A 22,826-nucleotide genomic window follows, 5' to 3' on the forward strand; every position below is an offset into this window, starting at 1 on the left:
CACATGTTCAAATGAGACCACCGAGAATGACTTGCGTTGACTATTATTATCATGCCCAGGTTTGTGAGTATAGGACTTGGAGAGATTCCTGGCCAAGGCAACTAAGAATTCCGGGGAAGTTGGGGATTTACCCTCGTGACGTCCTTCAGACCGCCAGACCTGCCCTCTTTTTCTTTTCTTCGCTTGTCTTTCGTTTTATTATTTAATCGCACCTCCCGCAGTATTCCACCGCTATTCTTGGGGTTCTCTTGAACGTGTTTTGGACTTTTGAACTTTGAACTTTGGATCAGCGACTCCAGACCCTGGCTGCATGGCTTGCTCTCGACGTACAGGCCTGCCATGTCGGTGTTGGGCGACTCCACCCTAGTTCATTCGCAATGCCAGGGAAGTCGCACGCACTCGGAACACATCTCGTCGCCTCCGTCGCCCCCACGCCGGTCGCTGCGCAAGGCCATCTCCATCCCTGCCGTATCGTCGATCGTCAAGGACTCGTGGAACTGGGCCGGAGACACCCTGCATACGTACCGCGATGGCCTCACCACGGAACAACGGAAGCAAAGGGCGGATATCGAGGATCGCAAACAAGTACTGTACCTCCGTATGAAGAATGTAAGTACACGCGCCCCGCGTGCCTGGCGGGCGGCCGCATCTGCGGCGTTACCATTCTAACCGTGACTCGTGGCTGCAGTCCGTGTCGTACGAGGAATGGCGAAGTTGTGCCTGTGAACTGGACGCCCTGGAAGACAATAACGCCTGGAAAAATACTTTTGAGTGCTCCGAATACCAGCCGAGGCTGGTCCAGGAACGACTTCGACAGCTGGAAGAAGCGCGCATCAGCTGTGATGTCAGTCGCATGCTGTTCCTCGTCCGGACCGCGCTCTCCCGGGACCTGGGAAATATGAGTAACATATCACTTTACCGACACTCTCACATTGGGACGAAGGATCTGATCGATCGCTATATTACTACCGCCTTGGACACTATCACGACGCTGGTGGATCTGTCGGTGCACAATCGCTGCGACGGACTCGAGCTGAAATATATCCTGGACCAGCTGCTGGCAGCGCGACAGGCATTTGGCCGCAGTGCACTTCTCTTTTCAGGTGGCGCTACCTTTGGGATGAACCACATTGGTGTGCTCAAGGCCTTGTATGAGGCAAATCTGATCCCCCGTATCATCTCCGGAGCCTCGGCAGGCAGTATTGTATGCGCAGTATTTTGCACTCGCACGGACGATGAACTGCCAGGGCTCTTGGAGACCTATGCGCATGGCAATTTTGCCGTCTTCAATGAGCAAGGGCGGGAGGAAAACATCTTGCAGAAGACAGCTCGATTCTTGAAGTATGGGTCGTTTTTGGACATCTCCCACCTGGCGTATACCATGCGGAGCTGGTTGGGCGACATGACCTTCCAAGAAGCGTACAATCGAACCCGCAGAATTTTGAACATCTGCGTCTCGAGCGCCGGAATGTACGAGCTGCCGCGGCTGCTGAATTACATTTCTGCCCCCAATGTGTTGATCTGGTCTGCCGTGTGAGTACATCAGCTCTTATCTTTCCTCTCGTCTGCCTGTTTCAGTTTCTGACCTTTGGTAGAGCGGTATCTTGCTCCGTGCCGTTGGTCTTTAGACCTTTCACACTCATGGCGAAAGACCCCTTCACGGGAGAACCTGTTCCGTGGAATGATCTGGACAAGCAGTATATCGATGGCTCAGTGGACGGCGATTTACCCATGACGAGGCTCTCCGAAATGTTCAATGTCAACCATTTCATTGTGTCCCAAGTCAACCCCCACGTGGTGCCATTTTTGCCCAAAGAAGAAGGGCCCAGAAATGAGGCGGACGAAGGACCGGCTTTCATTCCCCGTTGGGTGAACACGATGACCCATCTTGCCAAGGATGAGGTGCTCCATCGCATGACTGTCCTTTCGGAAATGGGAGTCTTCCCAATTGCGATGACAAAGTTTGCCTCGATTATGAATCAGAAATACAGCGGTGACATCAATATATACCCTGAACTGATCTCTTCAAACTTTCCACGGCTTCTGGAAAATCCGACGACGGAGTTCATGCTGCAGGCTTGTCTGAGCGGGGAGCGAGCAACCTGGCTCCGACTGAGCCGGATTCGGAACCACTGTGCTATTGAGCTTGCACTAGATGGGGCTATTCAACAAATGAGGGCCCGAGTGACCTTCCGGCCTATCCAAATTGATCCGCAGACACAAGGTACTGCTCGTCACTCGGTCGATTCGAGCAACAGCAGCACTGGACTGAAGTCCATTCGCCATTGGAGAAGAAGTTCTCACAGTCAAGAGTTGGAGAAGAGGCATTCAATCGACCAGTCACGGCTTCGCCCGGCAGAACAATTGAGAAAATCACGCAGCACCGTTTCTCTTGAGAATCCACCCTTGTTGCTGCAGAATGAACCGAGTTTTGAGCAGACCCGCCAGAAGGTGCGCCGGCAGAGGTCTTCCATTTCTTTTGGGAGCCGGACATTCGCCATTGGATCTGGGAGTGACGACGAAGCCGAGCCCTCTGCCGGACCTTCCCTCTCAGTCCATCAACCTTCAGAGTCACAGCTTCATAGTGGGCTTTTCCTGGGCCACGGACCACGTAGCCCAGTTCGATCCCGGCGATCATCATTGTCTACTGGTCCATTGTACGGCCATTCCGGCTCAGCGCCAAAAAGTTTCTCCAAAAAGTCGGCTCGCGACCTTCCCGTAACTATGCCGTCTTCCCGCCATCTACTTAGTATGACACCAACGCTGCATCCGAGGTCTCCTGACGCAGTGACGCGCAAACAACGCCACTGAGCAGGCTCTGCGACATTTGATTCTTCACGCTCTGCAGCTCGGTGTTTTGATTAAATTACTTCCTAGGGGAGGTTGTTTCTATGAAACTGGAGTATCAGACACGAGGTGTCTGTTCGATGCACGAAGGAGCGCGCTATTCGATCCACCCGACGCAGGCCACCCGGGCGGAAAGGATCCGTGCACGAGCCTTCTGGAGAGTGGCACTATACTCACTATTGCATCCTGCACTCTAATGGTCTTTTTTTGAATGCCATTAGCGCCGGGTTGGCGAGCCTGGTGGTCCCCGTTTGCTCATTTGCTCGAGCTATCCTTGGGCTCAGGGTCTTTTCGGGGTCCATACTAAACCTAATGCTAGCAGCAGCTAAGTGCCGACCTGGTGCGTATATACAGGAAGAAGGGGCTATCATGTACATATACGGAGTGAAGTATTCCTGGATGTCATTTGGCTACCAGGCGAATTTCAATAGATCTGGGATTAGGTTTGAGATAGATGCACCATTTGAGTTCCCGAGAGATCATCTGCCCTATACAGTACATCTCTTCTCCGAGAAATAGTCCAGCCGTAAATTTGATCTGGTTCGGAGATGTGCGTACCTCGTCCAGAGGGGGGTGTGGAGACAAAAGACTCCACCGACCACTGTACCCAACACAACCATTCCGACGACCTACCCAACTCACCAACACTATGGAAACAGGATCGACGAGCAAAACTCAATTGTCGGCCAAGATCATCCTACGAGAAACTATCGGCCTTGGCCCTAATGAACGAATGTACTATACCGGCAGGGGCATTCCTCCGATCGACATTTCAAGAGGATCTCACGATATACTGGAGCAATGCAACGTGACACAAGAAAATTAAGATGCGATGAGATGGAAGGATTCGCGTGCTTATCGGACTTCTTTCCCCTGTTGTTGATACCCTCTTTCTCAACCATTTTGCACTCACACGCCATAATGGTGCAATTCTCCTTTCAGGGGTTGGTACTCCCCTCTCCACCGGCTTGTCCCCCGTCGATCCCCTGAATTCATGGCTCCACTTGGGCAGCTTCGGCGCCCACTCGATAGAGTTTCGTTTACAGGAACCGCAATTCACTTTTAGGGCTGACGACGCTGGTGGACCAGGGCGTTTGTGACCTGCCCATGAGAGAGAAAGAGACCCCAGGACACTCTGTGAAGAGCCCAACCTCTTGACTACATCGGACCGCGGTTATCAATCAGTCGATCGTCAAGTCTAGTTCCCCAATGCATGCATGGACACGAGGCGGTGGAGACTCTGGGCACGCTCTGATACATGAAGTGTATCAGCTTTCTCGAGATGTGACGAATTCGGATGAATAACCCTGGCAAGGCAGGAGTGAAGATTTCCTGTATGCATTTGTTTATTTACTCAATTTCTGGAGCAGTCCATTTCATGAAAAGGGCTGGACTTTTCGAATAGTTCGGAACTTGGCCGGGATACTTGCAAGGTTGAATGGATGAAATGGCGATTTGTCAAAATCAGGGCATGAGTACCTCTGGGTCGAAGATTAAGCTCTTTAGCCTTTTTCAATTATCTCGGCTCCTGCAATCCTGGAGCTCGCACTAGATGCTGTAGGTGCAACGAAAAAAAAAATTGTCAGGCCACCGCGAAGATGCTGATCGGCGCCACTATTTTCGCTGGTACCTGGCCAACCCGTGCCCTAACCTCCCTCCCCTTCACCACCCGAACGTCGATACCTACTCGAACAGGAACCTCATTATTTCTTGTTATTGGTTTTTCTATTTTCTTCTTTTCTTTTTCTTTCTAAACTGCAAATGCCTCAGCCCCAGGCACGTCCCAGCGTTGCCTCCTTGTTGGTCAGTAAGGGTCCACCGCTACGATCGACGCCCGCCTTGAGTGTTTTGCGGAACCACCAGCCTCCATTCAGCCCTGAGTTGCGGCGAAGTATTGAACTCATTTCCCGAGATCACGGCATCCCCCGTTGCCATAACCTTGAGGGTTGGCTCGCACACACCAGCCTTCGGGGAGGGGTGTCCCAGCGATGGCTCCCCTACTATAAAGAGATGTCCCCGTTCCACTGGAATCGGCTTTCTTCTTCTACTCACTCCAACCGCATTCCACTCGTGTGATTGCCATTGAACCATACAAGCCGAATTCCTTCGTTCTTTTCTTTTCAGGCAACAAAAAACACCCCATTCTTTTTTTATTTCATCTATATATAATTACCCAAAACCCTTCCACAATGAAGTACGCCGGCGCTGTTATGGGCTTGATGGGCTGTGCCCTCGCCCTCCCCCAGTTCAACCCATCGGACTTGCCCTCCAGTCTGCCCTCCGGCTGGCCTACCCCGACGGGCCCTCTGCCTACGGGCCCGCCCCCGACCGGCTTCCCCCGGTGCCGTCGTCCGGCAACCTCGGCAAGCGCGATGGCCCTCCGATCCCATCGGACCTGCCCTTCTCGCTGCCCTTTGGCGACTTCCCTCCCCTTCCTAGCGACACCCCCACCGGTGTCCCTACTCCCTTGCCCCAGTCCAGCGGCAGCTTCGAGAAGCGCCAGGCTCTTCCCGCCCCGACGGGCCTGCCCTTCTCGCTGCCCTTTGGCGACTTCCTCCCCTTCCCAGCGGCACCCCCACCGGTGTCCCTACCGGCGTCCCTTCTGCTTAAATGAGGGGATGTTACTGGAATGCCTCGCGCAATCTTCGAATGATCTGGTGATTGCGCCTTTTGTACAGTTCATGGTTCTTTTGTGAGAAGAATTGGGAGGCTGTTGGTTGATCTAATGGTCCTCTCTCTCTCTTGCTGCTGTATAGGATGTACGGGCTATGGGCCACCGAGATAGATGGAGATGGGATTTTTTGGACGTGTCTTAATGTTATGCAAACCCGATGTTTTCTGTCTCTAGATTACAATATTTACTCTTGAGTTGGAATACACTCGTTTGACTTGAATGGGTATGCCTTGCTGGTAGTCCTTGAAATATCTCTCTATGGTGCCACCAGTTTCCTTATCGCGATTACTTTGGATCTGCTATCTCAGGAAATCAATCTTCCAATATTTCTGGAATTTGAATTCTTGTATGGAAAGGTTTCCGTGGACTTTTAAGGACTTCGTATACCCTAGCTGACTACTACCCCCAAATAATTTATAGCTGATGGCTATTTTCAAAGCATGGTCAGTTATGTCACTCAACGGGGTGTTTCAACACCTTCACGAACCGATGTTGCTAGATTCCTTCTAGAGACATCTGTTATTGGACACTAGGGACTGAGCTTTCACAATTGGGTAAATTAATACATAAGTTGGCCGAGCAGACAAGAAATTCTGGACGTATCCGATTCCATGCTGTATCTTTCATTCTAATCCTCATTTCCATGACTCCAGGCAAGGCAAGTCAATCTAGTCAGCGGCCAACCTCGCTTGGTGGTAAAGATCTGGATCTGGATCGACGGGGTTTAGCTGGCATCACAAGAAAATATTCGTGACAATCAGGTAGATCTCCAAGTATAGTATCCGTGACTTCGTCGCCAGCAACAGTCTTGTACAATTGTGTCGCCATCTTGACACCCCCCTGGCGCCAGTATTCCGAGCACTCTCAATGAGCGCAGCACTTGGTGTCGGTAGAGAAGTCACAGTGCGCTATCGGCTTGATTGAGAGGCTGAAACTGCAGGTTCAAAGGATTCGGGGAATGGTAACTGTGTCCTAAATCTCTCCATAGTGAGGGATGAAAGCTGGAGGACAAGTGGGCCAGTAGTGGGCGGTGGTGCCTGGTTGCGTAATACCAAACACCACATCTTGTAAGGGTCAAGAAGGGGAGCTTGCAGGTCAAATGAACAGTTGGGAGCATAACATAAGAGCACATGTATATTTTCCAGAAGAGAAGATGTAAAAGAATATTATGGTTAGTAATATAATAGCGCCATGAAAAAGTTTAGTAGCCCTAAAAATTCCACCAACCCTAATTATATTCAACTTTGACATATCTCACAACTGGCCACTGAGCATGGTAAATGAAAATAACCCATTAAACAACCAAAAGCCGCTCACTCCTTTCCTAAAAGATGGCCCACAACATAAGGAATCGGTTTGCCTCCCTCCCGAGCTGTGCTTCCCTTGGGATCATCTCTCGTGTGCAATTTGACCGTTACCTTGCTTGCTTGGTCCTTGCTCAGTCCGTACAGCGGCACAAAAGTTTTGACACGCAGATGAGTCTGGCAATTCGCGCAGCCCTGCACATGCCATCTACTGAGCGTAGAATGGAAACCAACCAGTCTTTCTTCCCCGTTTTCAGTCGTCGTCCAGGTTGACAGTACGAATGAACCGGGAATAATTCCGCGGTTGATGCCTGAGATACGCACTAGATTGGCTCTAGACGCGTCGGGTGTAGCCGCACCGGGTGCAGCCGCATCGGGTGCAGCCGCACTGGGAGTTTTGCGGGGAAGACCTTTAATAGGTGAGTAAGTGTAGCCAAGCCGGGTCTCGATGTCGATCACATCCTGACAAAAGGTTTGAGAATCAGCATTGCCCTGTTTTCAACTGGTCTTTATTATCTTACCTTCGATTTCATGGTCTTGGTTGTGCCAGGAAGCTGGAATGGATCTAACGGCGTATCCAAGGTCAACCACGTACCCCCAGGTGTTCCCGGCGTGGGACCCTGACTGTCAACGCTGTTGGTCCCGGGATACTGAGGGATGATATCGAGCTGCTTTGTTTTGCCATGCTCCTTCTGCCACTGCCAAAACATGGCATCGATAAAGCAGTGATGGAAAAAAAACACGGGATCAAATGCCGCCGTGTCATTTTCACCCATGTCGCCATTGGCACCGGGGTATTTCCCGTCAAAATGGCCGTCGCCGTACTCAAATCCGCCGATGGAGACATGGATATCGTTATGAGGACTCTCGAGGGGAACCACATGCTGAACCAGACGCGGAGAAACAGTAGCCGACGTAGGTAAGCCCTCATTAAAGTGGTCCTCGTTCCACTGAGTGGCGGAAGTCGTGTTTGAGAAAACAGTATAGTTTGGGGCCTCCAAGCAACTGAAGTATTTCTGAAGAACACCACCTCTTCCCTTCTGGCCGTCAACATCTGTGTGAAGGAGCCAGGATTTCACGTTCTCGTTGAGGATTTGATTAACCTTATCATCCCCCAACTTGTTGATCTCTGCGTTGTGGGCATCGGTTTTCTCTTTATCTGCAGGCCCAACGAGACCAGAGTAAGGGTAGCGGCAGGTCACATACCCGTCCCCTTTGCTATAATCCGCATCATCACGGGACGATGGCAGATTATCCGTAATTTTCTGTTGGAACTTGTAGGAGTACAGTGGGTTATCGATCACGCCACCATCCTCAAATGTCCATTTCTTTTTTAGGAAGGCCCCAGGAATCCCGCGTTCCTGGGTATTTTTTTCGATCTCGTTCCAGTATGGCAAAGTGACATCCTTGCAGCCATGGATGCTTTGAAGAGCCGATTCAAGGGCGAAACAATAGGCCCGATGCCACGTAGGAAACAAGACATTTCCATGATTGCAGTATCCTCCCCACCAGCTGGCGTTTCCCCAGCCGGCACCGCGGAAAGGCTCCCCGTGCAAGCCAGCAAGGAAGAAGAAGGAATTTGGATTATCGGGAGAGAGCTCGTAAATCCCTTTGAAGGCACGGATCAGGGTGTCCAAGGGCTTCTTGTTGCCTTTGTCATACTCATCTTGGAGGTCCCAAAAATTACGACGAACGCGAAGACCAGCCATTGTTCTTCGAAGTGGAGGTAATGCTGACAAATTGATTGACTTAAGCCTGTAGGGATACCACTCTGGCTTGATTGAGTTGATGTTTGTGGAAGACGGACATGACACGGATTAGCCGTGCAAGGGGGTCCTTCTTATACCCATTCTTCCCTTATTTCAGATAGCATCCTAGGCCCCAAGGTAATTGCGATAAAAGTTCACAGGACTGAACCAATCGAGATACTCATGTGGCCGATTTGTAAGTTGAACCTCCAGCTGGACTGATGCAAGCGGAAGCCGTAACCTTGCTGCACCGGAAACAGCCATGAAAAGGGTTTAATCCTATGGCTGTTCATGCTGAGATCCGACAGATCCATCTATACAGAGTTTGACATTGATGTCCTAGACGATGTTGACGTTCATAGAACATCTGCTACAACATCAATGATATCATCTCACCGATGTTGTCATAGAACGTCGGTACATCAACTCTCTTATCTTTAGACTGATTTTTAACTTTATAGATATAATTTCCATGAGTGATCTAGAAAATACTCGCTTTGTGTTAGACCATAAGCTGTTCATCTCGACGTTTATAGAATATCTGCTAGAAAATCAATGATATCATCTCACCGATGTTGTCATAGAACGTCGGTACATCAACTCTCTTATCCTTAGACTGATTTTTAACTTTATAGATGTATAATTTCCATGAGTGACCTAGGACGCTCGCCCTGCTTTAGACCACAAGCTATTGATCTCGAGAGGGAAACTCTGTTTGTAGTGAAACTCAGAGTAATTATTTGATTGAATTGTCTCCCTTCAAACACGATTTAGTAAGATTCGGTAAGTTATGTCATTGTCATTATGGTCGAACCTCTCAGGAAAAAAGATTGTCGAGTTGGAAAATGACGGTATAGACTAAGAATGTTGCCTATGGTGCATTTTTGTTGTACCGTTTATTTTGCCTTGTCTCTGAGCGACAAAGATGCCAAAACAGTAAGATCCAAACCAAGCGCTCGAATTTTCCTATTTATCTCTCAACTCTGCATCATTTTCCACTTGGTTTTGTTTCAGGCCACAGCGCGCGAAGCGCACGTCTCCAGTACTGATAATGTAAAGGTTATGTAGCCACCGCAAGCCTAACAGAATCCTTTGGCTTAATCCTTTTTAATTTACAATATTGTGGTAAATATCTTTTGAGGTTATTGGGGTATAGGACATGTGACAAAGTAAGAAATGACCAGATGGTGTGAAGCAGGGATCCGGGACAAAAAGGCAAGATAGGGGCCAGCAAAGGGGATCATTTCATGATTTGGTTTGGTTTATGGCTGGGGATGCTGGCTGGGAAATAATGAAATATTGACAGGCTAGATAGTTGTAATAATATTTTCGATATGGTCTCCAAGATCTCGCGGAACGACTGCTGGCCTTCAGAGTGGATGGAGAGAGTGTGTGTTCCTCATCGAAAGGTTGCCGTTACTTCTATACGGTGTATAGAATCGGTCGTCAGAATCTAGTCGTCGAAATGTACTCATTTGTGCCGACTTTGTACGACAGACTAGTTGGCCAGCGGTGTGCCAGCGAAACGGACTGGTGCCCATCCTTCGGAGTTAGAGTGGTTTCCTCCATTTGACTGGCTTGGGTGTGTAACTGATCCATCCACCATTTGGGCGCACTTTCTGGATCGGGAGGAGTACGCCTGCATTTTGCACATAGCATGTACATTGCGGCCTCTGAAAGTCTCACTTTAGGTGGGTGACTGGTAAGGGAGATCGTGGAACATCTTCAGGCATATCGCTCCATTTATTCGTGAATCCTTGGACACAGGATTTTCGCAGCATACTCCGTTTATCTTCGACCCATCGGCACCCCAAACGATGAGTAGGGTCGCCAATAATTTGGCCGAGGATCGACTGAAGATAGTCAGAGCTCCAGTCCATATTGGTGGATAGTACAAGAGGATGTGTAGTAGGTACAACGCAGACCAAAGGGAAAAGGATATTAAAACCGAGCAAGTGAAGAGGCTTGTTGGTCTTCGAGGACACCTATTTATATTAATAAAGTGCTCCGAAGGTACAGTAGAATCTCTGGTGCGACCGGACGGGTCCATGCGTCTAGTGAAATTGAAAAGCCCTAGCGGCTTTTGGTGTTCATCATTACAATCGGAGGATGTCAATTCCTTTTACCAGCTGGCAGGCGATATAATAATATTTTGAATCTTTTGTACTGGGTCAGATGGCGCAGAACTTGGTGGCCATGTGCAGCTCCATCTGACGAGATCGTGCGCAGGGACTTTCTAGATACAGCCAAACATAATCCACCTTACACTGACTCGCAAGCTACTCATTATGATTACTGCTACGGCCGGATGTCACCATATACTTCAGGCCCATTTTAACTGATATAGATTTGACAATACCTTCGTCCGGGTCTCGATGTGCGCTGTACGCTTTGCGATTGATTTTAAATACTCATGTATGAAGGTAAGCAGCTTATTTAGAACTTTGATCAATCTGCGCATGGTCTTGTGTTGATATTCCTCAATTTATTGAATGAGATAAGATCAAAGATATCGAATGAGACGTTCTGGTTGGAAGATCAGACCTGGACAAATCTCACCCGCTTTGTTCGTAGCTGAACTAGGCCTTGTCCGTTAGAAAAAATACTCTCGTATATCATTTTCCCATTACTCGGAAACACGCTAACCTTCGAAAACATCTCAGGGGGCTCAGCGAAAGTGAAATCTAGGAGCAGATCTTTGATGGAGTTCTTATTGCTGATATATGCCTCGATCTATGGCGAGAATCCGTCCTGGTCCTTGATATCGAGATTGGCGTCTCCTGAGAGTAGTAGACTTGTTAATTCCCTATTTCCTCGGTAGACGGCAAGCCAGAGTACTGTTTGGCCTTGGCGATTTGGAAGATCGATCTTAACACGAGGGTGTTGAAGAAGCCGACTCACGGCCGTAAATGATCTATTCTCTACGCCGTACCATAGAGTATATATGCCGTTTGTATTTCTCGTGGTTACGTCCGACTTTCTTTTGCGTAGTAAGTGATCGGTAACTGGCTCTGAGCTATGTTTAGCGGCTATCATAAGAGGAGAGAAGCCGTTGATTATTGTATCTACGTCGGCTCGGTAGGAAAGCAAGATCTTCGTAAGGGGCGATTGTTGGTTTTGGCGGCCTAATGAAGCGCAGAACTGTTTTGGCGTCTGATATTATATTTGATCAAGGCTAGGCGTAGCTTGGGATAGAGTGTTGAATATGTACGAGCAAGAACAGAAATATCGCTTCCCTGCAAGGTGCTGGCTATGATCTAAAGGATTTCTGGTGGGCAGTCGAGAATGGAAATCTGCCCTATTATTAGTATTTAGAGGACTCCTCTCATTTCTACTGTCTATACCATGATTTTGGGCGCTCGGTTTTAGTTTGCGAAAGGAGATAAAACGTGCTGCTTAGAAAACTTTTATTAGTCCGAAGATAACGGGTGATGGCAATGAGTTGTTGGTGCTTTTAAATTAAAAATCCAGGCAAAAGCGAGATGACTCGGTAAAGGAGAAGCTCGAATAACACTCGTAGCCACCGGCTAAGCATCAGTTTTCTCCTGCCTACTAACGTAGCAACCGACTAGTAGTCCTGGGAACGCTGTCTGGGCATTGAGGAGTTTTGTATCTCCTGGGAACGTCTACTTAGCTTCTGGGATCGGAAACATTTTACGGGATTCCCATAATTGAGATTCCCTGGAAAATTATAATTCTGCTCCAACTGTGGACTCCACACCAACCCAACTGGGTTCTGTCAAGAAGTGTCTTGACATTAAAGCTAGCTGGGGCTTCACATTCATATATTCATATATTCATATATTATACAACATTATAAATACCCGAGTCAAACTAAACAGGATAGGTTTATCTCTGAGGATAGATTGTCCAAGGCGCGTATATCCATATCTCGAGAACCAAATGCGATGTGACGAGTGCTAAGCGCGTCACCTGCAGCGCGAAGATGATCTAAAAATACTCGCTAATTATCCGGAGGGGTGCAGCTTGCAGTAGCACAAATGACCATTAATTTACTAATTTTCTATTTTAAGAACTTCCCCTGCAAAAACACGGCTAATTAAGGAACATCTCCACACTATTCTGCAGCTAATTCTATGAGCAGCGCTTTGAAGGTGCACATCATCTCTGCACAAATGATCGAGCCCTAGTTGGGACTCGCCGATTCAAGCTTTTATATCCGGACGCCTCCCGCTGGCTGTTCTTCAACCCATTCTTTTTCCTTTCTTTCTTTCTCCTTTCCAGCGTTCGATGGTTTTGCTTTCTTGCATACTTTCTCTTCTTTTCTATAGTTTTACTCCTCGAACCCTTTCACCTACCAACGGGAATCCCCATCCCAAACAGGGCCCTTGCTTATTGTGATCCTAACTGGCTCCAATCCGAGGCCAGTCCCATTGTCACCAACAGGCTGATTGATCCTCCAAGGAGTGCGGGGGAAAACTAGTTCTGATTTGAACGAGTTCATTGTGTCACACCTACTTATCCTATCCTTATATTTTGTTCTTCTTCTTTGTTTCTACGTCGACGCTTCACAGAGTCCCGAATGTCCCCTTCTGTCTCTGCTGGAGGGCAGTCTCACCCGAACACCCTTCTTCACCCAACTACACTATCCTCATTCCACCCACCATGGCTAGCATCGTCAACCGGCCCCGTTCATTCTTCCGCAAACCAGACCCTCCCAAGCCGCTGCACGCTCGCTGGGGAGATGTGGCCATCTCCGTGCCTACAGAAGGCTCATGGAACCAATATAATAACCCGCACCGGTCGAGTCGGGGCAGAAAGCCATATGGACATGGCTATGGACTCGACAACTCTCCATACGAGCGAGTCACCGATGCTTGTATCGACGACGATGACGAGGTGGATCTAATTGAGCACCCCAAGAACACTTCCACTGAACCTACATCTATCTCGCGACGGGCATCTCTATCACTGGGAGCCCTACGGCCAGCACGGCTCTCCGTGCGCCTGGCCTCCCGGCCAAAGCATACAAAGGAGAAATTCCAGCAACTCGAAAGAGACCCTGAAGTCCACAGAGACACTACCCCCCAGCAAGAAAAGAAAGAGACTGCCTTCGCCTACAAGCCCATCCCCCACCGCGACTACACAGCAGAGGTATCCGAGAAAGCCAACAATCTGCACGCGCCCCGCTTCCGGTACATCCCCACAGATGGCCAGTATCCCGAGCAGCCGGGTGCCAGTGTCCTCCGGAGCCAGTCGGTGAGCTGCTCGCGGCGCGGCTCTTGCGTGAACCGAGACTCATTCTTAGCACCTTCCTTTTCCTCTTCTTCCAAGGAAGCGGTGCCAGAAGATGGCCGGGACCGGTCGAGAACGCATCGCTCTTCTCTACGGCTGGACTGCCTTGATGAAGGAAATGACCGCCGCCGCAGCTTCCGCAACAGCCTGAGTGGTAGCTCGCAGCATGGATATGGCTTGCCGCCCAGACGGCGCACGTCGCCTTTTGTCGCGGCGGATCGGAAGAGGACTTCCATAGTGAAGCCGATGACTTTGGATATGGTTCCAAATGCCGAGGAACTCTATGAATGATGTGTTTCTTCTTTTGTGTTCATGGCTACAAATTGTGTTTGTGTTTTGTTGTTGTTGTTGTTGTTGTTGTTGTTGTTGTTTATTCTTTTTGAGCTTTCATTTCGGGCTCTTCTATGGCCTTCATTGCGTGGAGTACAAGGTGTTGGCATCCACGGCGTTTGGGACTAGGGTCATTATCATATAAGCGAATCCAGAATGAAACTAGATTGTCTTTGATATTTCTCCGCTCTTTCAATGTCTGATATATTTGACACAATTCTAGTGACATATGGGCAGAGAATATAAGGCTATATGACAGACCAGAAATGACACTGTTAGGAGCCACAAAGTAGTCTTATTGAGGTGGGGGTGGTTTATAATACTAGCTTCTCTTTGGCTATATGGCAGATGCGAAATATCTAATCCGTTTCTTTCCCCCCTTCAATCAATCAATCAAGACCAAGATGATATCTCCACCACTTATCATGGTTATTGCTATACTTAAGAACATCCTCCAACCCGCTAGCTATAACGTGTTCCTGCTGGGGTGACAATGAAATCGACCCTTTTGATTGCAGATACCGGATAAGCTGCACTGCATGTCTTACATCGTTCCAACGCTTTTCTTTTAAAGTCCGCATCCCACAGCAGTGAATCTTGAAGACGAGTAAATCCAACGCAGAGATATTATGGTAGATCACCAGCGCGTTTGGTCTCGAATATTGGTCGCGCTTCTTGTAGAGTGTAGGGTGACTTTAATCAGAAGTTAGTACGGGCAAACAACATAGTAGGATTATTCCATTCCATAAATATAATATTATCAAGGTTCACTCACCATCTCCGTGGGTGTGAAATTGATGGGAAGATCCTTATCCCAGGTGCTCTTTGTAGACATATCAACCTGGAAGTATTGATTCGATTGCCAGAATTCATCTGGATGCATCAACGATAGCCCTAGCTTGAGGAGCTCCGGGGCCCCCGAGGGGAGCTCATGTATTCGAGAATCAAAGCTATCTCCCAGATCGACGAAAAACTCCACATCCTACTGGGAGTGAAGTCATAGACGACAAGCTTAGCTGTCAGGTTTGCATCCTAGGGAAAGAGGGAGAGAAGGAGCCTGTCTTTGTTGGTCGACCGTTGGGAAGATATCGCCAAAGGGCCAGACCGCCAATAACAAGGATCCGAACTTGTTGGAACTCGGAGCAGGAGTTACAAGAAGAAAGAAAAGAAGAAAGAAAAGAAGAAAGAAAAGAAGAAAGAAAAGAAGAAGAAAAGAAGAAGAAAAGAAGAAGAAAAGAAGAAGAAAAAAAGGGCAGCTTACTTCCATAGACAAAGTCATTGCAAGCAGAGAAAGGGCTATCCAGCCCCAGAGAACATTAGGGACTTGTGCTTCATCCAAAATACGGGCCACATCAGAAGCTGCCTTGGAGCGATAAGTAATGCGCTTGAGTTCCGATTCTTCCATGGTGGTGGTTTGAACGGGGAATGAGACAATCCGAGGGAATCGGCTGATTCCTTTTATACCTATGCAATCTGACTTCCTTGAATTTGAGTATTGTTCATTGCGCGTCTAATTTCTTTGACTCCGGTGGCTTGTAAGTTTTTTGTGTGGAATTCGTCAAAGCCTCGACATGGCGCACTCCATAGCAGCCACGGTAAGCGGGAACATTCAAGTCGTTGGTTCAGGAATAAGATGAAAAAGCCCATTAAGAATAGAGAGATTCCTCGACTCGATTTAGAAACTAGGATTGCAACCCCATAAATAGCAATAAAGACATGGTCCTTCCATGAGACGTGCTAATGAGGGTCCAATCCTTGCTGGACGAACAACAAAGACATGATTAGTACCGAGATATTTTTGGAAATCATTCATAGAACCAGGCTGTTAGTCGAGCCTCGAAAGTCAATATTCCAAGCCTTATTTCAGAGCCAATTGGCCGGATAGAGTATTCCCTAGGTATCGAGGGGCACTACTGTGGATGTGAGTGATTCAGAATTTTTGTTGTTTCCTTTTCACATTCAAATGTTATGACATAGTCTGCATCGAGTTACATTTCGAGTACATCCAACACAGAGAACAAGAAGTTCATAATGGCTCAGTGGTTCGGCCAGCGGTAGAACTTCTGGATAGAGTTGCGTCATTTTGAATCATAACCACCGGTAATGGTTGATTGATAATCTTATTGGTGGCTTCCTTCTTCCTGATCATCAATTAAATCACCATTTATTTGTCTCTGAACTCGTCAAATTTCGAGATAGAGCGTCAGACCCCGATCAACCATGACGACATGTCAACGTTCTTGTCCTTGCCCAATGCTAGACCCGGTATCACTCAACCCTCTTTCCTTTTTTGACAATTTTGTGTGACTTTTGAGAGGAAAGTGTTCAAGGCTTATCTATTTATCTATTTATCGATCGCGTTATACTTTCAGGTCAACCGGTAGATTGACTGCCATTCGAAGAGACTTGCCCTGGAAAAATACTGAGCATGGCGGACGCAGTGGTTCAACTTCGTTGCGGTGTCAAGGTACGATTCACCTTGGGACTAGACACTGGAAACAGTGAATACTGAATATTCTCTCAAATGCAGAATGATACATGGGGAAAGAAAGGCAAAGACTCCGTGGCCGCGCATCTGTGGTCTCAGACCCCCGGTCACGCACGCATCGATGAGGCCAAGATGTACTCGGAGGTAAACCTTCGATTTTGGAGAGCTTAATACATAGGTATAACAAGGCTGACCAGAAAGGTTTAGATGTGGATGGGAACCTATCCATCGAACCCATCCTATTTGCTCCCTACCGGCCAGTTACTGGCAGACTATCTGAAGAAGAACCCCCAGCTAGTGGGCAAGTCGGTGTTGGATCGATGGGGACCAGAGATTCCCTTTCTGCCCAAGGTACAGGACCAAAACCTTCACTCATATTGGTATGATGTCAATAATCCATGAAATAGATCCTTTCCTTCTCCAAAGCGCTCCCACTCCAGATCCACCCCGACCTCACTCTGGCCGCGCAACTGAACAAGCAAGACCCGAAGAAGTATGGCGACACGAACCACAAGCCAGAGATCGCAATAGCACTCTCCAAATTCGAACTCTTTGCCGGATGGAAGCCACTCAACGACATCCAGGCGCTGTTCAAGCTCAAGCCGCTGGAAAAGTTCGTCCCGTCGCCGACGCACTTCAACGACGAGACCCTGCGGCAGGTCTGCAAGGCGCTGCTCAATGCAGCGCCTAAGACGGTGGCCGCCACCATCAAAGAGCTGCAGAGTATCCCCGAGCCCCAGTTTGGCGCATACCCGTATATCCCGGGGCTGCTCGACCGGCTCAGCAAACAATACACCGAGTGCGACAACGGGAACCTGGTGGCAGCGCTGCTGATGAACTATTTAACGCTGGGACCGGGCGATGCCGTATTTGTGCCCGCAGACAGTATCCACGCGTACCTCGAGGGCGATATTGTCGAGTGCATGGCGCGGTCGGACAATGTCATCAACACGGGGTTTTGTCCTGCACCGGAACGCGATAGCGTCGAGTTGTTTGGTCAGGCTCTAACTTTCCAGCCGCATAATGCTCAAGATGCGCTGCTGCCACGTCGCAAGAGTGACAAGGGCTTGAATGGCAAGACGGATGTCTATGCGCCCCCGATCAGCGAGTTCAGTGTGCTGTGTACGTGTCTCGGCGCGGGGGAGAAGGAGACGCACAAGTCGATTCTCGGGCCCAGTCTGATGATAGTTACCAAGGGATGTGGCTCCATGAATATCCCTGGGGACAAGACGGTCGAACTGAAGGAGGGATTCGTGTTCTTTGTGGGTCAGGGCGTTGCTCTAGACTTCTGTACCGACAAGGGCATGGCCGTCTACCGCGCGTATGCAGAATAGAACGGAAACAAAAAAAAAAAAGGGAACCTACTGGTCCCATGTAAATGGGCTGGGCGGATCTCGAGTGAAAATCAATTTAATATGGGTCACGTATTGTTGGTATTCCTGGCTGTATTCCGGCGTAGTCAAGGTGCATCGGGCGAGAAGCCCTAACTCGATCAAAGCCAACACACCTGGGACCGACAACACACGAGTCTCCATTATTATGCACCGAAACTAAACCTAATCGCCCTCAATTAGCGGTGACACCCTTTGGATCTTATAGTCGCCCGGCGCACAGCTGGTGTTGGGGCCATCAAAGGCTTTTATTCGCCGATCCCATCCTGGCGCTTCCATCCCCGTAGCCGCGCTGCACATGAGCCATCACCGGCAATTGCGGCGCTGTGATTCGCAGACCGATGAGAAACCCCAGCGACTAGATTCCCCCTGCAGGGTTTTTTTCTATTTTGGAGATCTGATATGACTCGAGTGGGCGTCTTTTTCGGGCCTGGGCCATGCGCTGCTGAGCTGGCATTCGAATCACTGCTAATTATGTTGCTTTTCTTGGTGCACTTTTTCTATCTATAGCCTGGAAGACGCCAAATGAGTTCTATCTTTGTTATTCTCCGTAACTCGCGTTGACTCGTCTCAAAATATCCTACTTGAAACAGGGACCGTGTGTCAGGATGTGACCAAGCTTCGAGAGTTGATCGGTTTCATGGGCATATATATCATGGTCTTTGCCGGTATAAGTTCATCACTTGTTTCCAGAAGAGTGCGCTTCCCAACTTCCAGACTCTCCTTTGCTTTGTTTTAGAAGCCTAACCACCCCAAGTCTGGCACTTATGCGGCTGACGTGCCTGGTGTCTGTCTTGGTGTTTTGTTTTGGCTCATATCACTTGATTTTATTTTCTTCGCCTTCTCTCTTTCATGCGGGATATAATTAATGCTCCCGTTCTCACTCCTCGATCGAACAACGCTACCTCCCGAACTGCGGTTATTGTTGGGGTGGTAATTGGCAGTGTCGTGCTCGTGGCCAGTAAGTTCGACTTCAGAGAATCCTTGGAGCATGGGGCATGCAGCAATCAAAGGAATCACATCTCTAATGCAACAACAGTGACTGGCGGCATCCTCTTCCTCCTCTCCCGCAAAGAGCGGGCAAAGAGAAAGCACGCCCAGCAACGGACCGAGCAACTCGTGGCCGTTCAAGTGCCGCCAGCCTACAAGGCCGATCTCTTCGACGCGCCCGCGGGGTTCCACCCGGCGCAGCGCCGGCCCTTGTCCTCCTTTGCGCCGGACTACAGTCGCCAGTCGCAGTATTATCATCGGCAGCAACAGCATCAACATCAACAACAATACGACTGGACGTCCGATGAACAGCCCCCACCTCCATATCCAACACTACCTGCATACGATCCGTCGCGATACCAGCCCATGCGACCAACATCGACGGCGAGTGCCGACCTGCACTCTTACGTATACGGCAAACCGGCAAGCAACCAGTCTTCCCGCCTGAGCGCCATCCATTACGACTCGAGATCGTCTGTCTACCGCCCGTCTTCGGTGGCAGACCAGTATCAGTACCAGTATCAGTACCCGGCCCCAGTGCCGGCGCGGCCTCGGGAGATTCTCTCTTCCAACCCTAGACCTTTGTCTATCTTGCCGTATCATGCCGGTGCTTTGCATGAACAGAATTTGACTCGTCAGCCTGACGGAAGAGAGAGGAGCGTCTCGGAGCCTATGCCTCCTGCGACCGTTGAGACTGCGCAGGGCCCGCGACGGCCGAAGCCTGTTCTCTCGCGGTTGATCACCAACTTTTGATGAAGTATTATTTTGCCTGGAATTAACGGATACGGCTATGACTGTTATGAACAGCGAGGGAGTTGGGAGTCTTAATTTCGGGTTTATTTCATTTCATTTGATTGTCGAGGTGTTTGGGGGGATTGCTGGGGATCACCCGGGTTTATAGTGCAATGAAAACCACTCATCTTTCCATCGCCCCATCACTCCATCACACACTTGGGCGATCATTTCCATTACAGCCAAGAAACAGTTAGTTCCGCACGATGGAGCCTCGCTTGTCGTCCCACTGCAACTGAAAGCACAAAAAGTACCAAAGATGGAGACCCCAAACAGGCGCCAGTGGCCTGTGCCGCGATCTCCACCTCCCTTCAGGCCACTTGTGGAATCGGAGCATGCCTATTACATCCGGGCAGCGATGATTCATTCGCACGAGAGATCACTCGTGGAGCTTCCCCTTTGGTTCCCCGGGCGCCTAGATAAGCTCCTGAATGGTGCGCCCCAAACGCCTCCGACGGCAGCGGGTCGATCGATCTGCCACAGTCGTCGACATCTCTTCTTTCTCGAGCTGCTTGCCGATCGCTGACAAGGCACTTTTCGGGGATCTGGGCATTCATCTGACTGCTTGTCTCCACTGTGGTAGAGGCCCTTTGTCTCTTGATGTACCCTCGATCTCCACCCATCAGCTCATAATCCACTCCGGTGCAGGGATCGGAATGCGTCACGGTGAAACACGGGTTCTTTGGACATCTTGACGAGGGGTCCACACCCCCTCTTTGTCTGATCCCTGCGTGTGCTGGCGGCTGAATTCCCCTGCGAGGCTCTCTACGAGGCCATTGACTGGTTCGAAGACCAGATGGCAGCTTTCCCTGTCGCTCATCGGGGTTTTGCGGTATGCATTCCCACCCTCCTCCCACCCTCCCTTCTGGAGGATAATCTTCCAATGACTGATACCCCCCACCGACAGAACTAGTCAGGGTGTTTTTTTTTTCTTACGCACGCCGTAGCTTTCCGGGCGTAGATCCCTGGACAAGCGCCATGCCAAGACCGACGGCGGACGGCGTGCGTCGATACAAGGCACGCTAGCGGCGAGCTATGCCTGACTCGCGTCAAATCTGTCAAGCAAGTTGACTGCGCCAGATGCTGCAGATGCCTTTCCCTGGTTCAGCTCACAAGCACCTAGGAAGGATGAGGGGCCGGCATATCCACTCCCCCCCCTCTAACTCCCTCCACCCTCCTCTCTTGTGGCCCTGCAACTACGCACCAACGCTGCAGCTATCGAAAAGAGAATTCCACTTCATCTGCGGCCCGCTAGGCTCCTTCAGCCGGCCAGCTGTCGCGGCTGCGGTTCGTTCGTTCGGCCTCTCAGAAACGCTGTTGTGCCGCAAGCCAACGTCTTCATCGTCAAGTGGCTCCCCCTCCCTGGGGCCACCGCCAGACGGGGATTGTTGATCCAAAGCATTGGGCCCTGCCCTGCGTTTTTTCATCTCTCCATGGGTCCGTTGGAACCCAACATCCGCCCGTCAAGTACTCATCTCCAGAAGATCTTCTCTCTTCTCGGCCAGGCGAGAGGCATGCGGTCATCGACTAGCGTGGCTTGGATGGACGTGTTTTCTGTTGATATAACTTCACCTTACGCAGGCAACTTGCCTGCCCTGTCACTTTTCACTTCTTCTTCTCCCCCGGGTCTTGTGTCTGGTCTGGCACATATTGACCAATACTCCACGGTCTCTGTGGGGAGAACACCATCGGCCTTGAGATGATCACCGCATTGGGGAGTTGTCGATCCTCCCTCTGAATACCCCTCTGTCCTTCTTCTGGCACTTTAAATGGTCAACCTGTGCCAAACCATGGCGAACCTTGTGAAGAAGTTCAAGCGAAAGCGGAGGATGTCGTCGGAGCTGCACTCTCGATGGGGCGATGTGTCTATCAGCTATCCCATCCACGGGTCCTGGAACCAGTGGGACCAACCCTCTGGTTTCGCCGCCAATTCATCAACAGAAGCACCACCCATTAATCAGGACGACATCAGGAGGCGGTATATGCCCGTGGACCCAACGTCACGGTCGACCTCCGGGGAATCTGGTGGACTACATTCTCGCGGCGAAGCCACCCTTGAAGACTCAATACAGCCCAGTCCGCCCTTCCCGACGGGCCACTTCGATGAAAGTGTTCGACACCGCTATGGAAAGAACAACAAACCGCGATTGAAAGGCCTGGGGATTAGTGGTACTCGACGCGACCCCGGCTCTATCCCCGATGCGGCTACCGAGTCATGCGACGAGGACGAGGAGCGCGATACTCTAGGTGTCCAGCTAAGCCGGCGAGACGATGCGATAGGTGACATGCCGCAGTATGCTTCAAGACACGACCCGGAGCTGTATGCAGATCGCGAATCAAGATCGCCGCCATTATCCGTCACGTCGCGCATGCGCCGCTGTAGTCTCCAGAGCTGCTCGACGGAACTATCCACAACCGGCTCCAGACATACCAGCTATACTGCAGCCTCCTCTGTCTCGGCACCATCAGTGCACCCTGATACGCCGCGGTTCGCATACAATACGATGCACTCGGCTCATTCGGAGAAACGGCACCCGCCCCGTCCCAAGCATCGGGAACCCTCGCCTGGGGCTCGACAGCAGATGGTGCCGTCCTACGATGAGCTTTACGGCTAACGTCCCTATTTGTTTCTTCATCTATATTATTTGAAATTTGTAAATGTGGTGGTGTGGTTGGCCGGTTTGTTGGCCGTGGTTAGGGCACTTGTCACAGACGAGAGTAGAGCACTGCCTTGGAATTTACTTTATGGTCTAACTGGGGCTTTTACCCCCCGATGTTTGTCTATATTCACACCTTGGTATTTTCATTTAATTGTGGACAGAATGTCAAGAGAATAATTTCCTCCTTCTATCTAAGGTACATTTCATTGGACTTTTGCGAACCTGCTTCCTCCCCGCGGTCGTTGACAAGCTTGGCCCTCTGTCAGAATAACACTAATAAGCCGAAGACAAAAGATCGCCACAAAGCCGGTACATAATATACTCCATAATTCTGTGCCGGCATCCG

At 49.8% G+C, this 22,826-nt stretch overlaps 8 protein-coding genes across 8 annotated transcripts; 6 read left to right on the forward strand and 2 right to left on the reverse strand.

Moving 5' to 3' along the window:
• Window positions 1–339: 339 nt before the first annotated feature.
• Window positions 340–2,811, forward strand: NUU61_005376 (putative Patatin family phospholipase; the record flags this gene model as incomplete). Its single annotated transcript, XM_056655958.1, has 3 exons — window positions 340–609; window positions 689–1,533; window positions 1,596–2,811. The coding sequence occupies 3 exons, from the start codon at window positions 340–342 to the stop codon at window positions 2,809–2,811; spliced, it is 2,331 nt and encodes a 776-aa protein (XP_056511571.1).
• Window positions 2,812–5,036: 2,225 nt separating this feature from the next.
• Window positions 5,037–5,461, forward strand: NUU61_005377 (uncharacterized protein; the record flags this gene model as incomplete). Its single annotated transcript, XM_056655959.1, has 2 exons — window positions 5,037–5,054; window positions 5,120–5,461. 2 exons carry the CDS (start codon window positions 5,037–5,039, stop codon window positions 5,459–5,461), a joined length of 360 nt encoding a protein of 119 aa, XP_056511572.1.
• A 1,373-nt stretch (window positions 5,462–6,834) lies between these two features.
• On the reverse strand, window positions 6,835–8,534 carry tyr1 (uncharacterized protein; the record flags this gene model as incomplete). The annotated part of the gene is made up of 2 exons (XM_056655960.1): window positions 6,835–7,287; window positions 7,347–8,534. 2 exons carry the CDS (start codon window positions 8,532–8,534, stop codon window positions 6,835–6,837), a joined length of 1,641 nt encoding a protein of 546 aa, XP_056511573.1.
• A 4,665-nt stretch (window positions 8,535–13,199) lies between these two features.
• Window positions 13,200–14,120, forward strand: NUU61_005379 (uncharacterized protein; the record flags this gene model as incomplete). Its single annotated transcript, XM_056655961.1, has 1 exon — window positions 13,200–14,120. The coding sequence occupies one exon, from the start codon at window positions 13,200–13,202 to the stop codon at window positions 14,118–14,120; it is 921 nt and encodes a 306-aa protein (XP_056511574.1).
• A 666-nt stretch (window positions 14,121–14,786) lies between these two features.
• On the reverse strand, window positions 14,787–15,564 carry NUU61_005380 (uncharacterized protein; the record flags this gene model as incomplete). Its single annotated transcript, XM_056655962.1, has 3 exons — window positions 14,787–14,852; window positions 14,935–15,141; window positions 15,421–15,564. The coding sequence occupies 3 exons, from the start codon at window positions 15,562–15,564 to the stop codon at window positions 14,787–14,789; spliced, it is 417 nt and encodes a 138-aa protein (XP_056511575.1).
• Window positions 15,565–16,587: 1,023 nt separating this feature from the next.
• On the forward strand, window positions 16,588–17,981 carry NUU61_005381 (uncharacterized protein; the record flags this gene model as incomplete). The annotated part of the gene is made up of 4 exons (XM_056655963.1): window positions 16,588–16,626; window positions 16,690–16,791; window positions 16,855–16,998; window positions 17,055–17,981. The coding sequence occupies 4 exons, from the start codon at window positions 16,588–16,590 to the stop codon at window positions 17,979–17,981; spliced, it is 1,212 nt and encodes a 403-aa protein (XP_056511576.1).
• Window positions 17,982–18,890: 909 nt separating this feature from the next.
• On the forward strand, window positions 18,891–19,781 carry NUU61_005382 (uncharacterized protein; the record flags this gene model as incomplete). The annotated part of the gene is made up of 2 exons (XM_056655964.1): window positions 18,891–18,999; window positions 19,078–19,781. 2 exons carry the CDS (start codon window positions 18,891–18,893, stop codon window positions 19,779–19,781), a joined length of 813 nt encoding a protein of 270 aa, XP_056511577.1.
• Window positions 19,782–21,589: 1,808 nt separating this feature from the next.
• On the forward strand, window positions 21,590–22,435 carry NUU61_005383 (uncharacterized protein; the record flags this gene model as incomplete). The annotated part of the gene is made up of 1 exon (XM_056655965.1): window positions 21,590–22,435. One exon carries the CDS (start codon window positions 21,590–21,592, stop codon window positions 22,433–22,435), a length of 846 nt encoding a protein of 281 aa, XP_056511578.1.
• Window positions 22,436–22,826: the final 391 nt, after the last annotated feature.

Source organism: Penicillium alfredii, assembly GCF_028826965.1.
Source record: "Penicillium alfredii strain IBT 34128 chromosome Unknown utg000007l_segment0_segment0, whole genome shotgun sequence".
Lineage (NCBI taxonomy): Eukaryota > Fungi > Ascomycota > Eurotiomycetes > Eurotiales > Aspergillaceae > Penicillium > Penicillium alfredii.